This window comes from Mytilus trossulus, chromosome 11 (assembly GCF_036588685.1).
Source record: "Mytilus trossulus isolate FHL-02 chromosome 11, PNRI_Mtr1.1.1.hap1, whole genome shotgun sequence".
NCBI classification, from domain to species: Eukaryota; Metazoa; Mollusca; class Bivalvia; order Mytilida; family Mytilidae; genus Mytilus; species Mytilus trossulus.
Window position 1 is genome coordinate 45,902,350 of NC_086383.1, and position 26,091 is coordinate 45,928,440.

The 26,091-nt window shown below is 32.1% G+C and overlaps 1 protein-coding gene across 1 annotated transcript in view; it reads right to left on the reverse strand.

Moving 5' to 3' along the window:
* Positions 1 to 25,595, reverse strand: part of LOC134691192 (lysophospholipid acyltransferase 6-like) — a 38,484-nt gene extending 12,889 nt beyond the window's left edge. Inside the window, exons 1-11 of the mRNA XM_063551518.1 lie at positions 25,361 to 25,595; positions 19,872 to 20,017; positions 17,763 to 17,933; positions 16,503 to 16,610; positions 15,419 to 15,563; positions 14,656 to 14,691; positions 14,213 to 14,303; positions 12,351 to 12,452; positions 11,880 to 11,983; positions 5,575 to 5,775; positions 3,582 to 3,733 (exon numbers count right to left, since the gene is read on the reverse strand). Coding sequence (XP_063407588.1) covers positions 3,582 to 3,733; positions 5,575 to 5,775; positions 11,880 to 11,983; positions 12,351 to 12,452; positions 14,213 to 14,303; positions 14,656 to 14,691; positions 15,419 to 15,563; positions 16,503 to 16,610; positions 17,763 to 17,933; positions 19,872 to 20,017; positions 25,361 to 25,438 — 1,334 coding nt within the window. The 5' untranslated portion in view covers positions 25,439 to 25,595. The remainder of the gene's footprint in view (positions 1 to 3,581; positions 3,734 to 5,574; positions 5,776 to 11,879; positions 11,984 to 12,350; positions 12,453 to 14,212; positions 14,304 to 14,655; positions 14,692 to 15,418; positions 15,564 to 16,502; positions 16,611 to 17,762; positions 17,934 to 19,871; positions 20,018 to 25,360) is intronic.
* Between the last annotated feature and the right edge of the window lie 496 nt (positions 25,596 to 26,091).

Below are 26,091 nucleotides of genomic sequence, written 5' to 3' on the forward strand. Positions count from 1 at the left end.
TCAAGATAATAACCAAAAACAGCAAAATTTCCACAAAATTATCAATTCAGGGGCAGCAACCCAACAACGGGTTGATTGATTCATCTGAAAATTTCAGGGCAGATAGATCTTGAACTGATAAACATTTTTACCCCTTGTCAGATTTCATCTAAATGCTTTGGTTTTTGAGTTATAAGCCAAAAACTGCATTTTACCCCTATGTTCTATTTTTAGCCGTGGCGGCCATCTTTGTTGGTTGACCGGGTCACGCCACACATTTTTTAAACTAGATACCCCAATGATGATTGTGGCCAAGTTTGGTTCAATTTGGCTTAGTAGTTTCAGAGGAGAAGATTTATGTAAATGATAACTAAGATTTACGAAAAATGGTTAAAAATTGACTATAAAGGGCAATAACTCCTAAAGGGGTCAACTGACCATTTCGGTCATGTTGACTTATTTGTAAATCCTACTTTGCTTAACATTATTGCTGTTTACAGTTTATCTCTATCTATAATAATATTCAAGATAATAACCAAAAACAGCAAAATTTCCACAAAATTACCAATTCAGGGGCAGCAACCCAACAACGGGTTGACTGATTTATCTGAAAATTTCAGGGCAGATAGATCTTGACCTGATCAACAATTTTACCCCATGTCAGATTTCCTCTTAATGCTTTGGTTTTTGAGTTATAAGCCAAAAACTGCATTTTACCCCTATGTTCTATTTTTAGCCGTGGCGGCCATCTTGGTTGGTTGACCGGGTCACGCCACACATTTTTTAAACTAGATACCCCAATGATGATTGTGGCCAAGTTTGGTTCAATTTGGCCCAGTAGTTTCAGAGGAGAAGATTTTTGTAAAAGTTAACAACGACGACGGACGACGGACGACAGACGACGGACGACAGACGACGGACGACAGACGACGGACGACAGACGACGACGGACGCCGGACGCAAAGTGATGGGAAAAGCTCCCTTCGGGCCAGGTGAGCTAAAAACAGTAAAATTTCCTTAAAATTACCGATTTAGGGGCAGCAACCCAACAATGGGTTGTCTGATTCATCTGAAAATTTCAGGGCAGATAGATTTGAACGGATAAACAATTTTACCTCATGTCAGATTTGCTCTAAATGCTTTGGTTTTTGAGTTCTGGCCTTAAACTGCATTTTACCCCTATGTTCTATTTTTAGCCATTGCGGCCATCTTGGTTGGTTGGTCGGGTCAAAAAACACATTTTTTAAACTAGATACATCAATGATGATTGTAGCCAAGTTTGGTTTAATTTGGCCCAGTAGTTTCAGAGGAGATGATTTTTGTAAAAGTTAAGGACGACGGACACAGGACGCCAGACGCCAAGTGATGAGAAAAGCTCACTTGGCCTTTTAGACCAGGTGAGCTAAAAAGAAATAAATTTAATGCACTAAAGCTTTGAAAATGTATAAAAATTAAATTAAATAAAATTCCGCGTAATTTCATGAAGGATTTGGCGAATTACGTCATGGCAAAACACAACGTCATACGAACAGAAATTTTCAAGGGAAAGATAATTTCGTTACGTGTACCTGTATGCTTCAAATTTGGATAATATTGAACTAAAATGAAGTTTTTGAGGTAGGTGCTATTTCATTCAAGATTCCGTTGTATTTATCGAACATTTATGGTTTTTAGAAAGTCAAGATGGCGGCATAATCCTTAGTTAGTACTTGCCATTGTGCTCTTGATGGTAAATATATATAGTAGCCATCAACAAAAAATTGTTTTTTAAATATCACAAATGTTACGCTGAAGAATTATAAGGATTAAACACATTTTTTCTAGAGGTTATTGATGTGTAAACCAGGGCTCTTACTCACAAACTCAACATAAAAGTCATTCAGACTTTTATTCAGTTTGTGAGTTAATCGCCCCGGTTTACACATCAATAACCTCTAGAAACTAGATGCTCTAAAGAGCCTGTCGCTCACCTTGGTCTATGTGAATATTAAACAAAGGAGGCAGATGGATTCAAGACAAAATTGTGTTTTGGTGATGGTGATGTGTTTGTACATCTTACTTTACTGAACATTCTTGCTGCTTACAACTATTTCTATCTATACTGAACTTGGTCCAGTAGTTTCAGTAGAAAATGTAAGTAAATATTTACAAATTTTAATGAAAATTGTTAAAAATTGACTATAAAGGACAATAACTCCTTAGGGGGTCAGTTGACCATTTTGGTCATGTTGACTAATTTGTAAATCTTACTTTGCTGAACATTATTGCTGATTACAGTTTATCTCTATAAAAATATTCAAGATAATAACCAAAAACAGCAAAATTTCCTTAAAATTACCAATTCAGGGGCAGCAACCCAACAACAAGTTGTCGGTTTCATCTGAAAATTTCAGGGCAGAGAGATCTTGACAAGATAAACAAGTTAACCCAATGTCAGATTTGCCCTAAATGCTTTAGTTTTTGAGTTTTAAGCCAAAAACTGTATTTTACCCCTATGTTCTATTTTTTGCCATGGCGGCCATCTTTGTTGGTTGGCCGGGTCACGCCACACATTTGTTAAACAAGATACCCCGATGATGATTGTAGCCAAGTTTGGTTTAATTTGGCCCCGTAGTTTCAGAGGAGAAGATTTATGTAAAAGATAACAAAGATTTACGAAAAATGGTTAAAAATTGACTATAAAGGGCAATAACTCCTAAAGGGGTCAACTGACCATTTTTGTCATGTTGACTTATTTGTAAATCTTACTTTGCTGAACATTATTGATGTTTACAGTTTATCTCTATCTATAATAATATTAAAGATAATAACCAAAAACAGCAAAATTTCCTTAAAATTACCAATTCTGGGGCAGCAACCCAACAACGGGTTGTCTGTTTCATCTGAAAATTTCAGGGCAGATAGATCTTGACATGATTAGCAATTTTACCCCTGATTAGCAATTTTACCCCATATCAGATTTGTTGTAAATGCTTTGGTTTTTGAGTTATAGGCCAAAAACTGCATTTTACCCCTATGCTCTATTTTTAGCCATGGCGGCCATCTTGGTTGGTTGGCCGGGTCACGCCACACATTTTTTAAACTAGATACACCAATGATGATTGTAGCCAAGTTTGGTTTAATTTTGCTTAGTAGTTTCATAGGAGAAGATTTTTGTAAAAGTTAGTTAACGAAGGACGACGACAACAACAGACAACGGACGCCAAGTCATGAGAAAAGCTCACTTGGCCTTTTAGGCCAGGTGAGCTAAAAATGTGTTTAATCCTATATTGTTTAAGACCACATTCCTTGTTTATTATAAAGAAAAGCAATACTAGTGCTATGGTAAAATCCTAATATACTTACCAGTATAACCTAAGATTTGGCATAAACTCTAATAAACAGTGTGGAGCACATAGATAAACATTTTACTTACCAGTATAATCTAAGATTTGGCATAAACCGTGTGGAGCACATAGATAAACATTTTACTTACCAGTACTAGTATAATCTAAGATTTGGCATAAACAGTGTGGAGCACATAGATAAACATTTTACTTACCAGTATAATCTAAGATTTGGCATCAACAGTGTGGAGCACATAGATAAACTTTTTTACTTACCAGTATAATCTGAGATTTGGCATCAACTCTAATAAACAGTGTGGAGCACAAAGATAAACATTAGCAAATCTTGTTCCTATAAATGTTATCACTTCATAAATCTGTTTTAACGTCTCATCTGTCTGAAATTTAGGTCGTATATTTCTTCTGATCTGTAAAAAAAATAAAAAATAGAAAAAGAAGCTAGTGCAGAACTAGTTGCATAAAATGTATGTTTTCTAGCATAACTTTGAACATTGAGATTTCAGAAGCTAAAAACTGTTGATCTAGAGAGCCAGGCTAAGAGGAACTTCTTTAACAACAATTGTATATGGTACTGTAAATTCAGAATGTTTGCAGGTATCTATTATTGCACTTGTTAATCAACTTTCAAAAACGTGAGACTTATTTTTGTGAATATCATGAAATTCTGCATACAAATGATGACTATCAAATTTATAATGCAAATTTTTTTATGCTGTGAAACCTCACCAGTTGCAATGTTTGCAATATTGATATAAATTCAGAAATAGCTGAATTTACAGTATTTATGGCAATTCTTTATGACTAAAGGACTACTAAGCTTATAAAGACATACATCTACATCAAATGACTGAAAATATGAAATGTTCTAATAACTAGAGGCTCTAAAGAGCCTGTGTCGCTCACCTTGGTCTATGTGAATATTAAACAAAGGAAGCAGATTGAAAATTGACTACAAAGGTCAATAACTCCTACAGGGGTCAATTGACCATTTCGTTCATGTTGACTTATTTGTAGATCTTACTTTGCTGAACATTATTGCTGTTTACAGTTTACCTATATCTATAATAATATTCAATATAAAACAGCAAAATTTCCTTAAAATTACCAATTCAGGGGCTGCAACCCAAAAACAGGTTGTCCAATTCATCTGAAAATTTCAGGGCAGATAGATCTTGACCTGATTAACAATTTTACTTCATGTCAGATTTTTTCTAAATTATTTGGTTTTTGAGTTATAAGCCAAAAACTGCATTTTACCCCTATGTTCTATTTTTAGCCGTGGCGGCCATCTTGGTTTGATGGCCAGGTCACTGGACACATTTTTTAAACAAGAAACCCCAAAGATGATTGTGGCCAAGTTTGGATCAATTTGGCACAGCAGTTTCAGAGAAGGAGATTTTAGTAAAAGATATATAAAATTTACTAAAAAATGTTTAAAAATTGACTTTAAAGGGCAATAACTCCTAATGAGGTCAACTGACCATTTTGGTCATGTTGACTTATTTGTAAATCTGACCTTGCTGAACATTATTGCTGTTTACAGTTTACCTATATCTATAATAATATTCAATATAATAACAAAAAACAGCAAAATTTCCTTAAAATTAACAATTCAGGGGCCGCAACCCCAAAACAGGTTGTCCCATTCATCTGAAAATTTCAGGGCAGATAGATCTTAACCTGATTAACAATGTAACCCTATGTCAGATTTGCCCTAAATGCTTTGGTTTTTGAGTTATAAGCCAAAAACTGCATTTTACCCCTATGTTCTATTTATAGCCATGGCGGCCATCTTGGTTAGTTGGCGGGGTCACAGGACACAATTTTTAAACTAGATACCCCAATGATGATTGTGGCCAAGTTTGGTTAAATTTGGCCCAGTAGTTTCAGAGCAGAAGATTTTTGTAAAAGTTAACGCAGGACGACGACGGACGCCGGACGACAAGTGATGAGAAAAGCTCACTTGACCCTTCGGGCCAGGTGAGCTAAAAATGAAATGAAAAATAAATTAAACTTTCAGAGGGATGCATAATTTTCACTATAAAGAATTGCAACAGATTTTGCAATAATATAGAGAACTCAAAAATCCTGTAATACCTCAGCGCAGAAACCATTAATCAGAAGATATTAGAGAAATGTTTAACTTGCTTATATTGATTGGTAACAATTTTCTGATTTCCATCCCTGCTAACCAGTTTTTTTTCAACAGTTATTATATTTTCTCACTATTAAAATCTATAAAACTTACTATTCTACCCGCTGTTATAACAAATGCTGCCGACAAAAATGTGATGTAATATCCTGGATAAAATCCATGCCACAAAGAAGTAACTAGAAATACAAGCCATACACCATGCTTCTTAGGTACTCTATCATAGACACAGCGACGTAACCATAAGGCTGTTCTTATATTCCAACTATCTATATTCACTTTCATACTAGTACATGTCTGAAACAGAGAATCATATACAATGATATACAATTAGCTTAATTTCAAAAGATTAGAATTGCCAAGGCCATGTTTTCTGGGCCCAGTTGTTCAAAAGTGTCGTTAAATTTAACTATGTCAAAAAGCTGTTAATAAATAATTGTACTACTACCTTTTAAATTATTGACAATCATACTTATAATTACTCATTACAAATTTAGAATAATTAACACATTTTACTGATTACAGTATAATCAGTCAGTCCCAACCAACAATTTCTTTTGATCATCAAAATTAATCTTTTTTTGGAATAGATTATTAGATAAATGGTTATGTGTCCATGGTACTCAGATGTATATCATATAAAGATATCAAGGGACATAACTGAAGAAAGGTAAAAGTGACCCAAAGAAGTAGGTCCAGTAAGATCCCTTTTTGGCCCCAACTATAGCAGTTTTTACCAAATTATAAAATGTAAACTTTTAGTTCTTTATTGGAAAGTAGAATGCTTCTGCTACATAAATATGGGCTGTTTTTGACAATACAATGCACATATATCGGGTACTAGCATCATTAAGTCATGCTAAATTACTGAAATTTTCACAATTTTGACACAATGAGCATTTTAGTTAAATGTAAGACAGTTTCCGTAAATGTAAGTTGTATTTGATGATAATACCTAACATACATAAAGGTTGAGGATGAACACGGATGCAGCCACTTTCATTTTTGACAAAAAACATCTGAAATTTGACATTTTTTTGCATATTTGATAGATTTTTAATATCATTTAAGCTTGAATCAGGGCGTTTTTAGAACTAGATCGTTGAAATCTTTTACATGAACAAATTGAATCAACTGAAATAGACACTTGTTTAAAAAAAACAAATGTGTTTAAAAAGTGTCCAAAATCGTTTGTCAGATGAATCTGAAATTTGAGGCCAAAATCACCCCTTACTCCTTTGTACTTGATCTGAGTTTTGTGGTAATAAGCATTGTGTAAGAGTTTCATAACATTTGGTTGCGGCAGACAAAAGTATATAAAAGAACAGAAACGGAAAAATTCAGCAATTTTTATCTTTATAAAGGGGCATAACTAAAACATAGCTAAAAGAAACATCACCCAATTTCAAACTCGATTTGTTTTATGTTGTAATGAGCAAAGTATTTAAGTTTCAAAACATTTGGTTGAGGCAAACTGAAGTTGGAGAACGGTTACTTAAAATTCAGCAATTTTTCCATTTGTAAAGGTGCATAACTCTATAAGGGTTATAGTAGCAATTTTACCTGACCATATCGGGAAATAGGTATTTAGTCGGATCTCAACACGTAAATGTGATTTGTTTAAACCGGTTTTCGATAAAAATATACGAAGAAATGTGAAAATGTTTAGGACTTAATTAAATCCATATTTCAGTAAGATTGTGCAAGCATACAATTTATATTGCGTCTTTCACTTTGAGAAGCAAATAATCTGTAAATACTTTATTCAAATATTCTGTAAAAACGTTAATTTTGAGCTATGAAAGTCAAGTGGCTCGAGAATTTTTCTGAGGAAGTTTTAAAAAAAGTGCAAAAAAATATTTTTACCGTGGGTTAGCTTTCATTAGTCTTCACTATCTATGGATTAACAACTTTTGGTTATATTTATAATTCACAATCATCATTGAAGGTGGAGCACGATTGCGCAGTTAATTTTAAATTATATGGATGTGCCATTTGTATGATGAGTGACATTCCGTGGTATTATGTGCCAATTCGAAAAAGTTATACGAGAATTGTCTCCCCTTAACAGATTCATTTTTTTACAATTCTGTTTAGGTTTCTGATATAATTTTGAATAATTACAAAATGAATCAATATATTTCAGTTTTTGTTATTGATGTATCAAAACAATTGATGTACGAATTTCATAAATTTGAAAGGTTTAAAATTTTTACATACCAATATAAAGAACTTTTTATAATTTTTGAAATAGACTATGAATGAAAATTGCATGAAGTTACTTCCCTTCATGATAGATTGATTGGGAAATGAGCCAGAGTTATCTATTTGTGATCACAGAGAGGAACTAGCAAGCAAATTTTAATTGTAGCTAATTCAATGTTAAAACAATGTTCCACTATAAACGAATGTTATTTTATACAAATATAAGGACTTAGTAAGCTAAATCTACAAATTTTATTTGAAATTATGAATTTTTATTGCAACAGATTAATATGCTAGTTATAGTGATGCTACCCTATTTGAGCTGTGTTTTGTGGTTATAAGCATTGCGTATAAGTTTCATAACATTTGATTGAGGCAAACTAAAGTTAGAGAATGGAAACCAACTTTGGGATGTACATCCAGACTACAGAGAAATAAGAGTCAAACTTCATTCCCCCTCCGCTACGACAGGGGCAAAAAAAAAATGATTACAAGACAATCATAATTATGGTCACAGACTTTGATTTAATGTATTTTGCAAATGTGTTAAATAAAATTTAATTTAAAAAAATCAAAACTGATGTTTTGCAGCGTCAACATAATGATGTAATGCTTTAATTTGTAGTAAAAATTTTTATCTGTAACTGAACCTTAATGGCAATAGCTCATTTAAGTAGTAATATTATGATTTTGGTGAAAATAGGCAGAAGTATATATATTCATGAATATGTATTTATTATTTTGGCTTTGAAACTTTTTTTTAGTCAAAATTTAAAATAATCAGTTATGGTATCATACATTATTTTTTTTTAAATCTAAGGTTATGCGTATGGATCCTGCTTGTAACCAGGTGTGCTCAACAGTGATTTACAATGACAATCAGTTTTCTTGTTGAAGATTGTGGTTCTCTTTGGGTATTCAAGATTCCCCCATCAATGAAAACATGATGCCATATTGCTCCAGGTGTGGGAATTTCTTGCTACATTGAAGACCTGTTGGTGACCTTCTGCTGTTGTTTTTTTATTTGGGAGGGTTGTTGTCTCTTTGACACATTCCCCATTTCCATTCTCAATTTTATCTTGATATAATTCAAGGTCACTGAAATTGGTGTAAAAGACGAGCAAACAAAAAAAAAGAAATTGACACTAAAGGAGTAGGGTCGGTAAGGCAAAATGTAAGGACTCATTTTGGCCTCAAATTTCAGTTTCATCTGACGAAAGATTTTGACCACTTTGTAAACACTTAAGTGGCTATTTCACTTGATTTAATTAGTTTATGTGTCATTAAAAGCCATCCAATTCAAGCTCAAATATGAAAAATCTCTCAAATATTCCAAAAACAACTTTTCAGATGTTTTTTGTCAAAAATGAAAGTGGCCGCATCCGTGTTCATCCACAACCTTTATATATGTTATGTATTATCATGAAATACAACTTACATTTCAATATTAAGGATGAACACGAATGCGGCCACTTTCGTTTTACACGGAAACAGTCTAAAATTTAACTAAAATGATAGAATTTTGAAGATTTCCGTAATTTACCGTGACTTAATGGTGCTACAACTAGATATATGTGCATTTTATTGTCAAAAACAGCCCATATTTATGTAGCAGAAGCATTCAACTGTTCAATAAATAACTAAAAGTTCACATTTTAACAATTTTGTAAAACTGTTATATTTTGGGGCCAAAAAGGGGTCTTACCGGACCTACTCCTTTTCTCAAGTGGAACTCTAGCAACTCTAAAATATAGCTCAATGAAGCAAAGTTTGTGTTCAGTAATATTGATTTCAATACAGACTATTGATAGAAGTGAAGGGTTTCAGCTATAAATTTTACAATGTCCCTACCTCTAATGTCCATATATTAACATTATTTAGTAAGTCATATCCCTACCTCTAATGTCCATATATTAACATTATTTAGTAAGTCATATCCCTAGCTCTAATGTCCATATATTAACATTATTTAGTAAGTCATATCCCTACCTCTAATGTCCATATATTAACATTATTTAGTAAGTCATATCCCTACCTCTAATGTCCATATATTAACATTATTTAGTAAGTCATATCCCTACCTCTAATGTCCATATATTAACATTATTTAGTAAGTCATATCCCTACCTCTAATGTCCATATATTAACATTATTTAGTAAGTCATATCCCTACCTCTAATGTCCATATATTAACATTGTTTAGTAAGTCATATCCCTACCTCTAATGTCCATATATTAACATTATTTAGTAAGTCATATCCCTAGCTCTAATGTCCATATATTAACATTATTTAGTAAGTCATATCCCTACCTCTAATGTCCATATATTAACATTATTTAGTAAGTCATATCCCTACCTCTAATGTCCATATATTAACATTATTTAGTAAGTCATATCCCTACCTCTAATGTCCATATATTAACATTATTTAGTAAGTCATATCCCTACCTCTAATGTCCATATATTAACATTGTTTAGTAAGTCATATCCCTAGCTCTAATGTCCATATATTAACATTATTTAGTAAGTCATATCCCTAGCTCTAATGTCCATATATTAACATTATTTAGTAAGTCATATCCCTACCTCTAATGTCCATATATTAACATTATTTAGTAAGTCATATCCCTACCTCTAATGTCCATATATTAACATTATTTAGTAAGTCATATCCCTACCTCTAATGTCCATATATTAACATTATTTAGTAAGTCATATCCCTACCTCTAATGTCCATATATTAACATTGTTTAGTAAGTCATATCCCTACCTCTAATGTCCATATATTAACATTATTTAGTAAGTCATATCCCTACCTCTAATGTCCATATATTAACATTATTTAGTAAGTCATATCCCTACCTCTAATGTCCATATATTAACATTATTTAGTAAGTCATATCCCTACCTCTAATGTCCATATATTAACATTGTTTAGTAAGTCATATCCCTACCTCTAATGTCCATATATTAACATTATTTAGTAAGTCATATCCAGGGTTTCCCCTGGGTCAATTATTTTTTTCGCCACCTCTTTCGCCAAAACAATATATTTTTCGCCACTTTATTATTTTTTTCGCCAAATATATTTTTCCTTTAAAATTTTCTTTTTTTCCAGCACCCCCAACCCCCTCCCCCCAAAATAAGGAGTGGTGTTTTACAACAAAACGAAGAATCTTATTACTTGGAATTGATCCCTCGTGTAAAGTGTAGTCATTACATTGAAGGGTTACTCTCAACCTTTCAAATAGATTTCTTCATAACGATAGTTTTCTTTTCTAGACCATCGTAAATAAGTAAAACTACGCTTAAAACATCAGTGTTACTGAAACGACTTTGAAGTACCCACTCAAATCAATGATCTATATGAAAGTTAAATGATAAAGTTTTAAATCAGAGACCTTTCTAGCTTTTGAACATTTTTCGTCATAATAATAATTTCTTTTCAAAAGAAGGAGAGGAAGCGTAAATTTTGCTTCAAACACGTGCTTCACAAAGCGGTAAATAAATCCCTTTTGAGACATATGACAGAAGCAATTTAACCATATCATTTTGTCATATCATACAGTCAACACCTTTATTAATTAGTCCTTTGATGTCGATAGCTATAAATGCAATCAGCTGATTATTGATTTTCTGTCAAAATCTTAACGAGTTCAAGGTGAATTCCGAGTATTGTCTGATGGGTAAAGTCAGAGAAACACGAAAAAAGTAAACAAACAAGATGGCTGAAAATAAATCGTTATATATATTTCTTTCGCCAAATTCTTTCGCCAATGACGAATTTTAATCGCCACAATTATTATTTTTTCGCAAATTGCGAAAATGGCGACCGCCAGCGGAAACCCTGGTCATATCCCTACCTCTAATGTCCATATATTAACATTATTTAGTAAGTCATATCCCTACCTCTAATGTCCATATATTAACATTATTTAGTAAGTCATATCCCTACCTCTAATGTCCATATATTAACATTGTTTAGTAAGTCATATCCCTACCTCTAATGTCCATATATTAACATTATTTAGTAAGTCATATCCCTACCTCTAATGTCCATATATTAACATTATTTAGGATGTCATATCCCTACCTCTAACGTCCATATATTAACATTATTTAGTAAGTCATATCCCTAGCTCTAATGTCCATATATTAACATTATTTAGTAAGTCATATAAAGTCATATCCCTACCTCTAATGTCCATATATTAACATTATTTAGTAAGTCCCATTTAGGTTCACCATTACTGTCATATCCATTAAATCCTAACCCTGCTGCATTATTTACTGCTTCACCTAAAATGTCATAGAAATGTAACAATGTCATGTAAGATGTTACGATGTCATATTAAAAGATTACAATGTCATACAAGATGTTTCAATGTCATATAAGATGGCATTCTGTCATCATACTTTTCAAAAGTCACATAAAACTCACTAGGAGATTCAATTGAAAATCGCTCATAAATTGTGGCGATATTTAACAGTCAATGATGGTGGATGTTTTTTTTTCACTCTTAAATCTGTATGTATATTCAACCATTACTAATCAATGTGACTATGCCATAATTAAAAACACTCTGTCAGTGCAACAGTCTCCTTGGAGTCTCTAGATTAAGAGTATAATACTTATGAAAATTTATTTAGTTTAGTATTTACTTACTTAATAAGAAAGCTAGGTAGTATCTACTTCTAATCATAGTCACAGATACTAACATATAAAGCATACGATATATAAATGTAGACTCGTATAGATATTCATCAGCTGAAAATAAAAAGAAAGAATGTGTTATAATTTAACTTCTAAAAAATACATTATACTGTAACTGTTCTATTGAAGTATTCAATATTCAATGCATAGTTTGTGATAAACAGTTACTATAAGCAATAACGCAATGCATGTACCTCCTTACAATTTGTCTTGAAATTTTTGCTGCAAACAAAAACTTGTAACCCCTTCAAAAAGTAAACACATAGTTTTGTTGTTGTTCTTATTTGTTGATAACAAAGTATAAATACTGACTCTTTGATTCTTGTTGATTTTTTCCCTATAATGAGTTACCTTTCTACATACATGACATATCAGTATCAACAACATGTTTTGACTGAGCCAAAAGTTTCATTCTACCAAACTTAGAGATATTTTCAATATTTTCAATATCTAACAGCAGTAACTTTTAAAATAATTTTAAAACCACATGATTACACTTAATGGTTATTTAAACTTTTGTAGATCTATTGCAATTACTGTATTAACTTCAATTTAAGATATATAGATTCTTACACCATTGTACACTGCAATAAGTGTATTACGATATTTCTCCACTCGAGACAGTTAAATTTTATTATTTAAAGCGAGGCTTGCTGATGACCTGAACCAAGACATGAAAACATTAATTATCAATGACCTAAGTTGGACTGACTTATCAAAGTTACATTTTTAAGTTATGGTATCCAAAAGAGAGGTTTCAAAAGGACACAGAAAGTGATCCATAGTTTGAAGGCTGAATACATAGATGCCAACCCCCTTTTGTCCTAATCAGTAACAAACTATCAAATTTCCGTATTTTTGAAAAGTTTTCAGTAATCATTCATAAATGTGCATTTACCAATAAAACTTACTGACAAATGGTTGCTAGGTGATGTGCACTAAAATTTGTCGTTTAACATGTTGTCTGTAGTCTGTATTCCATTAATTAATTGTTCAGATGTTCTCGACTTGTACATTTTCGTTTTGTCAAGGAGAAGAAGAGAAAGAGGGAAAGCTACTTCATAAAATGCAAAGTTGCATCTTCGGAAGTCAGTTAGTTACTCATCAATAGGTTGATAACTCCAGAGAAACCGGAAGCATTACATTGGCGTTTTCTAAATACTGGACCAGGACGGAAAAGTAATGATAAAAGTCCGCGTTTTATAAAATTGAAAGGCGATGATTGGTAATCCGTAACTATTCGACTTTGATCGTAATAGCGTAGTTTTTATAGCAAAATCGGATAAGCTACGCAAAAATCGTAATGGTTGGCATCTATGTGAATAAAGCAAACACATTAAATAAAATTACAAATACTGAATGATATCTTTTTTTCACCATAAGCCATACTGCTCATTGTTGAAGGCCACACAGTGACCTGTAGTTGTTAACTTCTGTGTCATTTGGTCTTTTGTGAAGATTTGTTTCATTGGCAATCGTACCTTTTTAAGATTTTTTGGAGAATTGGGCAAAAGCACAAAATCAAATTTCTATTATGAAGATACCAATTTTTCCTTGATAATAATAAATAAATAAATCCCCTGTATACACAACCACACTGTGATTATCAATAAATCAGAGACATTATCAAGTAACCATTTCGGAACCTTTCATAGCTGACTTTGGGGTATGGGTTTTTCTCATCATGCTCATTGTTGAAGGCCGTACAGTGACCTATAGTTGTTAATTTCTGTGTCATTTAGTCTCTTGTGCAGAGTTGTCTCATTGGCAATCATACCACATCTTTTTTTTTATATTTAGCATGCACAACTTACTAAACATGTAGTCATACGGTACAATCTTTGGTGTGATAATCATTAGAACACTGAAGATGGCCGCTTGTATACACTTCTTTGTCACAGCATCCTTCAAAATAAAATCATTGGTTATCTAAAAGTACAGCACTTGTTTCCCATTAGTTTATACTAAAATTGTTTACATCAAAGATACATTTTGTATGTTGTCTGTTTTGCAGAAAAATAAAAATCAGTTTTTAGATAAACAGTGGTTGCTAAGGATTTCACCAATGTCACCAATTAGGATTTCATCATCTTCTGGCAACACTTCTGGCATGGATAAGAGAAATGTCATTCAACAGAGTCAGAGAAAGAGGGTACAATTTAAATTGTCCTGCTTTCCACCACTGTAGTTCAGATCCCCCTAGATTTATTTATATGGAGATAAGTGTGTATTTCAATGTCTATTGTGGTTGTCTTACCTTTGGAGATGGAGACTCTACATCATCTTTTGTTCCCTGGAGAAAAAAATACAGTTAGTGATTGAACGTCAAATGTACAAGCAAGTGGCAAATCACATCTTTGGTATAATATCAAATTTAAGAAATAATTGATGTAAGCTATACTTTATTGTAGTTTTAACATGTGTAGGAATTATATTCATGATTATTTTTGTCTGAACTTTTCGGTTGTATATTTCATGTTTACATGTGTACTCTGATGGCTTGTGCAATGTATTTTTTACTCTCTAAATATCAATGAATATCAAATTGATTTCATATGTTTTGGAAATTTATATTTTACTGCAACCTTGAATTGCATAACAACTTGATGCACAAATAAAAATGAATATTTGCTTGAATACTTTAACAGAAAACACTTTATGCTATCATAATGGAAATGAATGTAGGGCATATCAATTAGGCAGCAACCCAACAAAATAAAAACCACAAAAGACTTCTTTAGGAAATCCAAAAGTGACTGCCCACAAAAGACAACCTTTTGGGTTCCAAAACCTGTTAGAATCCAATATGGCCTGCAAATTGTTTTATTTTTTTCAATTCTCTTTCTTGCAATTAGTGAAATAAAAAAATGTTTGATACTGCATTCCTTTTTTGAAGAAAACATCAAACATGTTAACATTGATGAAGTGATATGTCGAAAGGCTTAAATCATTTTTAAAAGTCATTTAGTTTATTTGTAGATTACTAAATTTCATGTCTTGTTGTAACCACACATACTTACATTTGAAACTTTGGATGGATTTGGCTTATCATAATTTGTTCCATTTATAAAGTCTCTATACTCAGAGAAGAAAACAAGAGGTCCTATCATAAAACCATGAAAACAAAATATATAACTGTAGAATGTCACAGGCTCAGGTATTTCTCTGAAATCATTAAAAGACATTGATCACCCTAAATGGCACAAAGTAAAATGTAGTTGATAATTGTCCTTATAAATAGGATGAAGGTTAAATCACAAAGATTTCACTGCATTAATGAAACTTTTACTGCAGTTATCATACTTGTAAACAAAACAAATACATTTTGAATTGTGTGAGTACAGTAAACAGATCAGTCTAAAGTTTCCTATTGTCACCATGAACTCTTACATGTGAGATAATCATATTGTCACCATGAACTCTTACATGTGAGATAATCATATTGTCACCATGAACTCTTACATGTGAGATAATCATATTGTCACCATGAACTCTTACATGTGAGATAATCATATTGTCACCATGAACTCTTACATGTGAGATAATCATATTGTCACCATGAACTCTTACATGTGAGATAATCATATTGTCACCATGAACTCTTACATGTGAGATAATCATATAACAGTGAACAAATGTTAGAGATAATTGCCAAAATAAGAACAACAATTATCATACTATCACAAAATAAAGATGCAATCAATGTTAACCATATAGAATGTTTTATTAAAGTATCCAATGATCATTGGTTTTCAAAGTTGTGTTTTTTTTTAGCATTTCACATGAAATAAATTTTTGGAATATTTTTCCTATTGTGCAATAAAATAATCATTTGTATATATACATTTGTATGTATTTTGTGCTGTTACCCAACTCTCCCAGGTTAAAGGAGGGTATGGTGTTGAAACAAGTACATACATATGTACGTGCCTGTCCCAAGTCATTTATAACTATCATAGCTTGCTCATGGTTGAACTTTAGTTGACAACTTCTATGTGATTCTGTCATTAGTGATTAGTTGTCTCATTGAATTGGTAATCTTACCAAATCTTTTTATTTTTCATGTCAATGATGTACATTTTTTAACCATTATAAGCAACTCACTTGATTTTCTCTGCCTTTTGATCACTACTTAGTTTTTCTTCAGGAACACTGCCATCATGCAAGGCCCAGGCAAGACTTGAGACTTTTTCTGCTATTATCATCAATGGGCTTAAATAAAAGATCAAGTATGAAAACATTCAGTCCACCATATACCTTCATAGAAAGTTGCATATCCCCCCCCCCCTTGTAATTTAAAGAATAGGAAAACAGTGATTGAAAAGCTCTTGCATGTTATGTATGCAATGTATACCCTGTATGCATACATTGCCTATGTAAATTTTAAAATTGTTTGTATGCACATTGAACGACAAATTTATGTGACGTATATAATTTTTCTGACGTCAGGCACTCAAATCAATCCATGTGTTCGTAGATAGTAGATGTTTTTGTGTCCTGTTAAATTGTTCCTTTTAAAATTGTTATACGATGATGACTGATGTACCCATATTTTGACTATTTTATTAATTGTGACAGTTTATTTAACGCATCATGTAAATGTAGCGGAATTTGATGAGACTGTTATTTAAGTGAGAGGTTTAGCGCTATAGATCCAGGTTTAATCCACCATTTTCTACATTTGAAAATGCCTGTACCAAGTCAGGAATATAACAGTTCTTGTCCATTCGTTTTTGATGCGTTTTGTTTTTTGATTTTGCCATGTGATTATGGACTTTCCAAATTGATTTTCCTCTGAGTTCAGTATTTTTGTGATTTTACTTTTTACAATGTTACTGTCAAGCTAAATATGAAGTCATTTAATTTTGTATATAGGAGTATAGATGTACTGGTTAAATGTGAGTCTACAATATTAAATTTATTCAATTCATTGAAAAAATCAAAATACTGATTAACAGAAAAAAGTCTGAATGTCAGATCCAGAAAGTGGATCATTACAACTCATCACTTAAGGCTTGCGATCAAATATAAAGCCATTATTTATGTTCAAATATACCTCTGACCATGCTGACAGAGAAAAAGTGTGTCAATAATATTTGTCTAACTGCTGACCTAATTATTGCTAATATCCATGATATCAGGTCATTCTGATCAATGTACCAGAGAAAAGTGGGATGGAAATATTGGTTAGAAGATCAGACGTAAGAATAATGGATTAAACTGATTGACACATATACATGTGACAGTAAATATACTGCGATAGTATACCCCAGCCCCAAGAGTGTGGGCATAATGACATGTAATCAGATAATGAATGTCTAAAGGTCGGAATCTTTTTATCTAGTAAATAGTGTTGTCCTTCACCTTGTTACATCCATTGTATATCCACCATAGTCATAGTACTGTCTATATATATGACAGACACAAACATATCCAAGACCCACCACGAACACCATTACATGTCTATTGGTCTCTGGTCCATACTTCATCAAGGCATAACACATTGTACTCTGGGCAAACATGTGTAACATTTGACTGGAAATAAAAGAAAAAACATATCATTGATACTTTAAAACAGAATGTATATATATATACATATTCAGATGATATTCCACAAAACCATAAATTCAGAAATTATTTTGGAGTTCTTTTTAATGCAATTGAGTAAGCATGGTAAGTATCACAATCATGAAATCTATCATTCTTAAAACTGATTGAAAGATCTCTGTCATGTCTGTATAAAGCTTTTCTTAAATAGATAAACTGTTATCACAGAGATTTGTCTCGCCTTTTTGTAATTTTGGCAATGAATTGTACCAATTAATGCTAATACAATTGCAAACCAAATATCAATGACCTACCACAAGTGAATCCCCATAAATTGACCTAATCACAAACTAATACATGTAATGTAAGCAAACCAATCAAAGTCAATAGACCATGACTGAGGGGGCGGAGCCAAATTATCTCCATGGCAATGAGATGTGACAATGCTAATACATCTGCATACCAATTATCATTGATGTACCACAAGTGGATCTCCATAAACTGACCTAATCACAAAGTAATACATGTAAAGTAAGCAAACCATTTAAAGTCAATAGACCATGACTGAGGGGGCGGAGCCAAAAAATCTCCATGGCAATGAGATTTGGCAATGGTAATACATCTGCATACCAATTATCATTGACGTACCACAAGTGGATCTCCATAAACTGACCTAATCACAAACTAATACATGTAAAGTAAGCAAACCATTCAAAGTCAATAGACTATGACTGAGGGGGCGGAGCCAAATAATCTCCATGGCAATGAGATGTGGCAATGGTAATACATCTGCATACCAATTATCATTGACGTACCACAAGTGGATCTCCATAAACTGACCTAATCACAAACTAATACATGTAAAGTAAGCAAACCATTCAAAGTCAATAGACCATGACTGAGGGGGCGGAGCCAAATAATCTCCATGGCAATGAGATGTGGCAATGGTAATACATCTGCATACCAATTATTATTGACGTACCACTAGTGGTTCTCCATAAAACTGAGCTAATCACAAACTAATACATTGTTGACGCCGTCGCCGACGCCGGAAACAGCATACCTATGTCTCGCTTTTTGACTCCGTCAAGGCGAGACAAAAATGATATACATAATCATGCCCCTAATTCATGTACTGTATTTCCTAAACAATTTGAGCATAACCTCCCATCTCTTTGTGGTATGGAAACATGTGAAACTAGATGTGTCAAAGCGACATGAATGGCCCTGTTGCAAAATGTTGAAAAATGTGCAATTTCAATAACACATGTGGACACAAACACGATGGTGGTCTCACATATAAAAAATCAGCCAAAAATCTGGAGGCGTATAGAAAAAAAGTCTGTAGAACTGATTTTCAACAATTTTCAAAATTGTAAACCCTTAATGTGGAGCAGAATGAAAATTAAACTTGATTGGTAACTCATCATGGTTAGCTCACATACCAAAATTCAGCCCAATATCTGAAAGCATTTAGAAAAAAGGTCTGTATAACTGTAATTTTCAAAAAAATATCAAATTTAGCAGATGGTTTGCTGCGTAATGGTCGAATGATGGAATTTCGGAATGAGGAAAAGGGAAAAACTATATGGCACTGACAACTTCGTTGCAGGGCCATAAAAATTTCAGTGAGATCCATACAGCATTTATGAGTCTGGAAACTACAAAAATGCTGTTTTTAATATTTGAGCCTCATTGTGTCCCTTATTCTGAAATGTCCCCTTCACTACAGCAAGAAAAGAAAAAAATGATTGTTTGAGTAATTCCAGAGACTTTGAAAGTCAATGAGCATTTTTTTATTTACATTTTTAAATCAACATCTAAATTGGAACATAAATATGCACCAACATGACCAAAGCTACCTGAAAATTATTCATACAACATGTACAAAGGGGATACTTGTGTCTTAATATAATATTGACTTACTATCCAAAACAGAAGTAGGACAGTCCAAGTCCCACAACAATTTCTGTAATATGTCTATAGTATGGAGGGATAATCTTGGGTGACATCTTTGTTCTAAATATATGTCCAAACCACATTGAAAACAGTTGACAAACAAGAAAATTCAGCTGAAAATATAAGAAAAAGTATGTTAAATAATTATATTGTTATATAAGAAGTATGACCAATAGAAATTTACCGCCCCCAGAAAAAAACATTTTTACACTAAATAATATAGACTAGGGGCCAATTTTCAATGTTCTCAATGCACATCATGTACATGTAGCTTACATCTACCTGAACATAGTCCAAATAATCATGATGCCTTGAACATGTTGAAAGGCTGTTTTATTTTTTTACTGTGTAGTAAGGTGTCAAAGCAAAACAATAAAACAGGCTTCCAACTTGTTCAAAATGTCATAATTATCATGATTATTTGGACTACTCTGTAACATGAACCTGGCACATGTGTCTATTGGGCATTTTGGGATAAGTAATCATGACTTTTAAAAATCTTTCTTCACTGTGATACTGCATAATTTAAGTCTATTTATTTTGTTGAAACGTAGATAAGGCAACAAAGCAAAAAAAAAATAATTTGAAATTAAAAAGCCTTTCAAGCAATTCCAATATAAATAAAATATCGACTCGGAAATAAAATTTTGATTTGTGTATTTAAATCACTATATTTACTGCACAGACTTTAAACCCATCGACAAGAATTCGGGTGTCTTAGCTGAATTTCAGAATACTGAATGATTGCAATTTTGTCATTAGAATACTACATGTACTACATGTACAGTCAGGGGACTTACTGAAATAAGTGATTTTTAAATCACTTATTTGAGTAGCAAATTTGAGGTTTTGTCATAAATTGGGATTTTGTAGTTTTTTTCAAAATTTTAAACACATAAGTTTAAATAACATATTTTAATTAGTAAAATTAAAATATATGAACTTTTTGCTTCTTTAAAGTAGCAAGGTTTATGCCTTTGATGCTATCATTTACCTGAAAATTCTATTTTAGTTGAAAAAATGCTATAATACTGGCTTTACATAATGAACTGATACTTTCTTGAAAGATTTTTCTCAGCAGTGGGAGTATTTTTCCTGTGAAGTTCAAGGTTTCATCTTTCAGATAACATGGATAATGTAATAAAATTCTACTGGTCGCGATAAAAATTTCACTGTTTGGGGGTGTTGAAATTAGTGGGGGTTATTAAAAGAATGATACTTAAAGAAGTGATTTTTGGGGAGGAAATTGAGATCTGATACTTAAACAAGTGATTTTTATGTCATTATCCCAGATTCAGTACAAGGTCATCACCTGAAATGATCTGGTCATCCTAGACAACACAGATGTTGGTTCTGATAACTTTAGAAACATAATTAGTCCCTGGATCATTAGTATTCTATATTTAAAGCTACACTAATATTAAATCACTTCTTCTAGCGATTAATTTGTTCTACTTAAATAGGTGATTATTAAAGAAAGACAACTCTAACTTCCAACCTTTATGGAAATAATGTTACGTACTTGAATCAGTGATTTAGAAAATCACTTGTTTATCGGCCTAGCCAAGATCAGATGTGCATTTCACAATGGGTCTATGTTATAGGCTTGTAAAGACAAGAAGATAACCTTTGAATAAGTAACAAATCTTTGAACTGATAAAGAGAATGTAGGGTTACACAATGAATATCAAGTATCATGTATAGGTGTTACCGTTTTAAAATAAAACACTAAAATACACGCTGAAAATGGGCAAAATTTCACGTTATATTGTTTCATTTAAAATTTCGCTGTTTTTATCAATTGATAGTTTTTAAGTGAACTTAATTTAAACTACATTATTGGTTCACTGTTATAGACAATTTATTCATCTTTCTTTTACTGGTTGTTGCAACAAAAAATCTCCAGTGGTTACAAAGTTATGATAAAAAGTTGGACACTATGTGCTTGTTATGAAATTTTGTACTTTTGTTTTTAGCTTACTCAGTGTAGTGATAAAAGAGAAAAATAAATCAAATTTATGCTATTATGTATTAAGTTTTCTCTTCTAGTATATACATTATCAAAAACTACCTCATATATCAATATTGCAGTACCCTAGCTGGAGATATATGCCATCAAAGTTGGATACACAAATAAAGTGAAAAAATGTCTTGTCCGTAGACATGCATTCCCTAGTAAACTGGAAGTATAATAACATTAATGTTGCATTGCTAAGTTCCTGTTCTTTTGTAGATATGAAAACACTACTAACATTTTTTTCTACCATCTATTAATAGAGGAAAAATTTCAAAAATATGTCAGAATGTCTTGTCCGTAGACACATGTCTTGTCCGTAGACATGTCTTTTTATCAATATTGCTTGGCTTTATGGGTCTAAATTAGTCCTATGTGTTGTTTAAACATAGAAATATCTTATTTTTGATAAATAAATGGTAATTTAAGTGTACTCAATTTTTGTAAAATTACTTCACAGGAGTGGATTTTAAAAAGTGGCAGAAATTATTAGTCATAAAAAGCATACCTTATCTTACTTCAATATTGTTGTTTCCAATTGCTGCATACCTTAAAAGATTAACTAAATCAAATGAAGAAAAAGTAATTCTCTCTCTCTAACTTTATCTTTTGCGTTTCAGTATGAACAGCAGACGGGGAATTGTCTACGGAGAAGACACTTGTACATAACAAGTATTAAATTCAATTATTTGAACTTAAATCTTATTTATAGGTGATGAAAGTTATCTATTCAAATTAAAACTCAGTATTTTCAACATAAATATAGTCACAATTAGTTCTAACAGATTTTTTTTTCAACTGAAATTGTCTTGTCCGTAGACATTACCACAATATATTTGTATCCAATTTCCTTGAGTTCAGCCTAATTTGAAAGGTAACATGCATGATATTTTTTCAAGAGAACACATTTAACTATATCAAAATTGAGTTTTAGTAATAGTTTGATTGTTTTAAACATTCAGATATATGGATTTCAGTAAAAAGAATGTGTCTTCATTTTGGCTTAATCAATAAATTATTGAGATATATAAAGAATTATGGGTACAATTTTATATTTTCCAAAATTTAAAAACACAGATTAAAATTTAATTGGTAACTTTTAATCTTAACTTTAACAATCATCTTTGAAAGCATTTAATTGAATATCAATAAAATGTCTTGTCCGTAGACATTATCAAAATGTGTTTGTTTTCATTTTTCTGAAAATTAAGCATCATTTGATAGATAAACCTGATAAAAGCTATATCAAAATTAGGTTTTAATAACACATTTCATTAATTATGAATACAATGTCTTGTCCGTAGACAAAACATATGAATTGTATTGCTAAGTTTGATTGCTTATTGTAAGAATATGAATCAAGTTATTTTAATGTTCTGTACACCAAAAGAAAGGGTTTTTTTTGGAAGTTTTGTTATTTATAGATAAGTTTAGATACAGTTTTATCGGATGAGATTAATAAACAAAGAAAGCTACTGTTGTTTGAAATAACTGTGAGTTAAACATGTTCTTGTCAATTTTTTTTCAATTAAAATGTTTGATATTCAATAATTCTAAACATATTTTGTTGTCTTTGTCATTGACCAAAAATCTGACACTGGTGACAATGTCTTAAAGGCAACCATTAAAGAAAATTATACAGTTTTTAAAAACCATTTATTTGATAAAAATATTAAATATTTCTTCCAAAAACTGCATGAAAATATATAAATGCTTCCAGTGTTAGCCTAACGATGGCAATTTTTCATAATTTAAACCATTTTTGAACCAAAATATCAAAAGAGTTTTTCCCTGAGGTGATACTCATTTTTGACTTCATGTGAAACACAAAATGCACATCTGATCTTGGCTAGGCCGTTAAAAGTAAGTCCTCTGACTGATGTACTAATAACTATTCTATTGACATTCTTATCTATTTCTAAACTCATATTTCTACTTTAAAATTTCTTTATTTTCTGTTCACAATAAAACATTTGCAAAATAAAATGTGATGGTTTCTTCTTTTTCACCATTTTTTTTTATCAAATCGACTTTATTTGTTGATATTTCGTTCTCCTTTCTTATTGGTCCATCACTTAAACACCATTTTCTAACGTTTTAGTTCATTTATATGTGATAAATCTGTCCTCAATACACATGGGTGGACTAACCGGACAACCACACTTCTGTGAAAAACACATGCATGACCAATTTGTTCGATTTATTTTCTTATCATTTCAGATATATCTTTGTCTACAAATAAGATAATCTTCGTAACATTGAGTTTTCAGTGAAAAGATTCAAATAAAATTTGATGTAATTTTTTTATAATTAAGAAGAAATATACACAATCAATTCCTTGGGTGGGCAGGGTTACTGGACTGCATCATACATGTAGTTAAATCATCACCTGATGTAGTCATTTCAGAACCCATGGAACTACATACATGTACATGTATATATATGAGGATACATGTAGGAGTGCCCTTTACCATCAGCATGATCAGGTGTCAAACTGTACCTTAGCATAAAATTGGTTAAAATTTTACTGTGATTTGTAAAATTTCCTTATTGTGATTCTTCAGAGGTCTCCAATGATTATCATTTCTGTTATTTTTGGAAAAAAATTCACAATCTAACCAAAAATTTGTATAGGGGTCTCATTGGGGGTTCTGATCCCTTATCCCGCTTACTGTTTTGTCAGATTCCTGTAACCTGGTTATATTATCATGTTTATGTATGTAAGCAATTCTCATTTTTTTGTAATTTCCCGTTTCCCAGTAGACTTCATTTCCTGTCTTCACGATACAATAATTTGACCTTCACATGTCAAACGTAAAAAAAAACCAGCAATCCTGTGTCAGGCTTAGCTGAGAAGCCGGGTCCGTTCGCCCTGATTCACATTTGCCCTAGGTAGTACATGAATGTACCTGCTCGTCCTGTTACTTGTTCGCAAAGGGTCCATACTTTATTCGAATTTCGGGACCTCTGGATTTCATGTTTTTAAGTCTGGGATTTCATGTTTTATACATCATTTTAGTACATGTATCAAAATTATGAGGGGGGGGGGGGGGGGGGGGGGGGGGGTAGGAGGGTTCCTGATCCTGAAATCCCGGGCTTAAAAACACGAAATCCTGAGGTCCCAAATTTAAATAAAGTAAATCCCGACGTCTTGAAATTCAATAACAAGAATTCCCGGATCCCAAAAGGGTCAATCCATAAATCACAAGCTTAAAAACAACCGATCACAAAGTCCCGATAAAGGTCCTATCCCCTCTCAATTATGTATAATTTATATATCACTATCAGTTGTATTTTATATCTAATGTCATTGGATGCCGAATTGACTTTAACCAGGTGCTTATTTGACTTTTGTCTGTAGGTGCCGATTTGACTGTTGTCTATAGCCTATAGATTTGACTCGTACATGTACCCCAAGATTATTTATTATATTTTTTCGCACCTGATCGACAGGCAACGGTAAAACAGAACAAAGAGGCTCCAACAGCCGAGATCCCATGTAAAACGTTCCTGTTGTCATTTTTATGGGGTTACTGTTACAACTATTACAAAAGCATTTAACTTTCTTGATCCAGGATCTCTTGACGATAGCACAAAATATTCAACGGAAGATCATGAGGACCATTAATGACCAGGATGCTCTGTAAACATGGCGATGTAAACAGTTAGCCACTCGGAACTATTCGCGCCTTTTTTTGTTAAAGATAAAACTAACTACCAGTTACTATTGGTAAAAAGGGATAACTACCTAAAAATATTCTGTAAAAGCTATATAGGCGAATATACCTTTTTATACTCCTACATTTAGTGTAATAAAGTACTATCTGATTTAAATTATGTATCATTTGATTTAAACATACACGAAGGCAATGTTTTTTGTTGTAGTAACATTTCCGCAATGAAGCCAAGTAATATTATAACAAATCTTTATGAAATCTTTATATATATACGATATTCTAAGGTAAACAAATCATAATGAAATCACACAAAAAACATAAACAAATGACTTACAAATCATACAATTGTAAAAAAATTAAAAAGAAACCTTTTTGGGGAGTTTGGGGAATTCTGCATGATTTGTTTAATAATTTATTTAGAGAATCGCAAGCAAATGATACTAACAAATTGCAGAATTACGATTTTGAAAGAGATTTGAATACGATTCGAAAACAA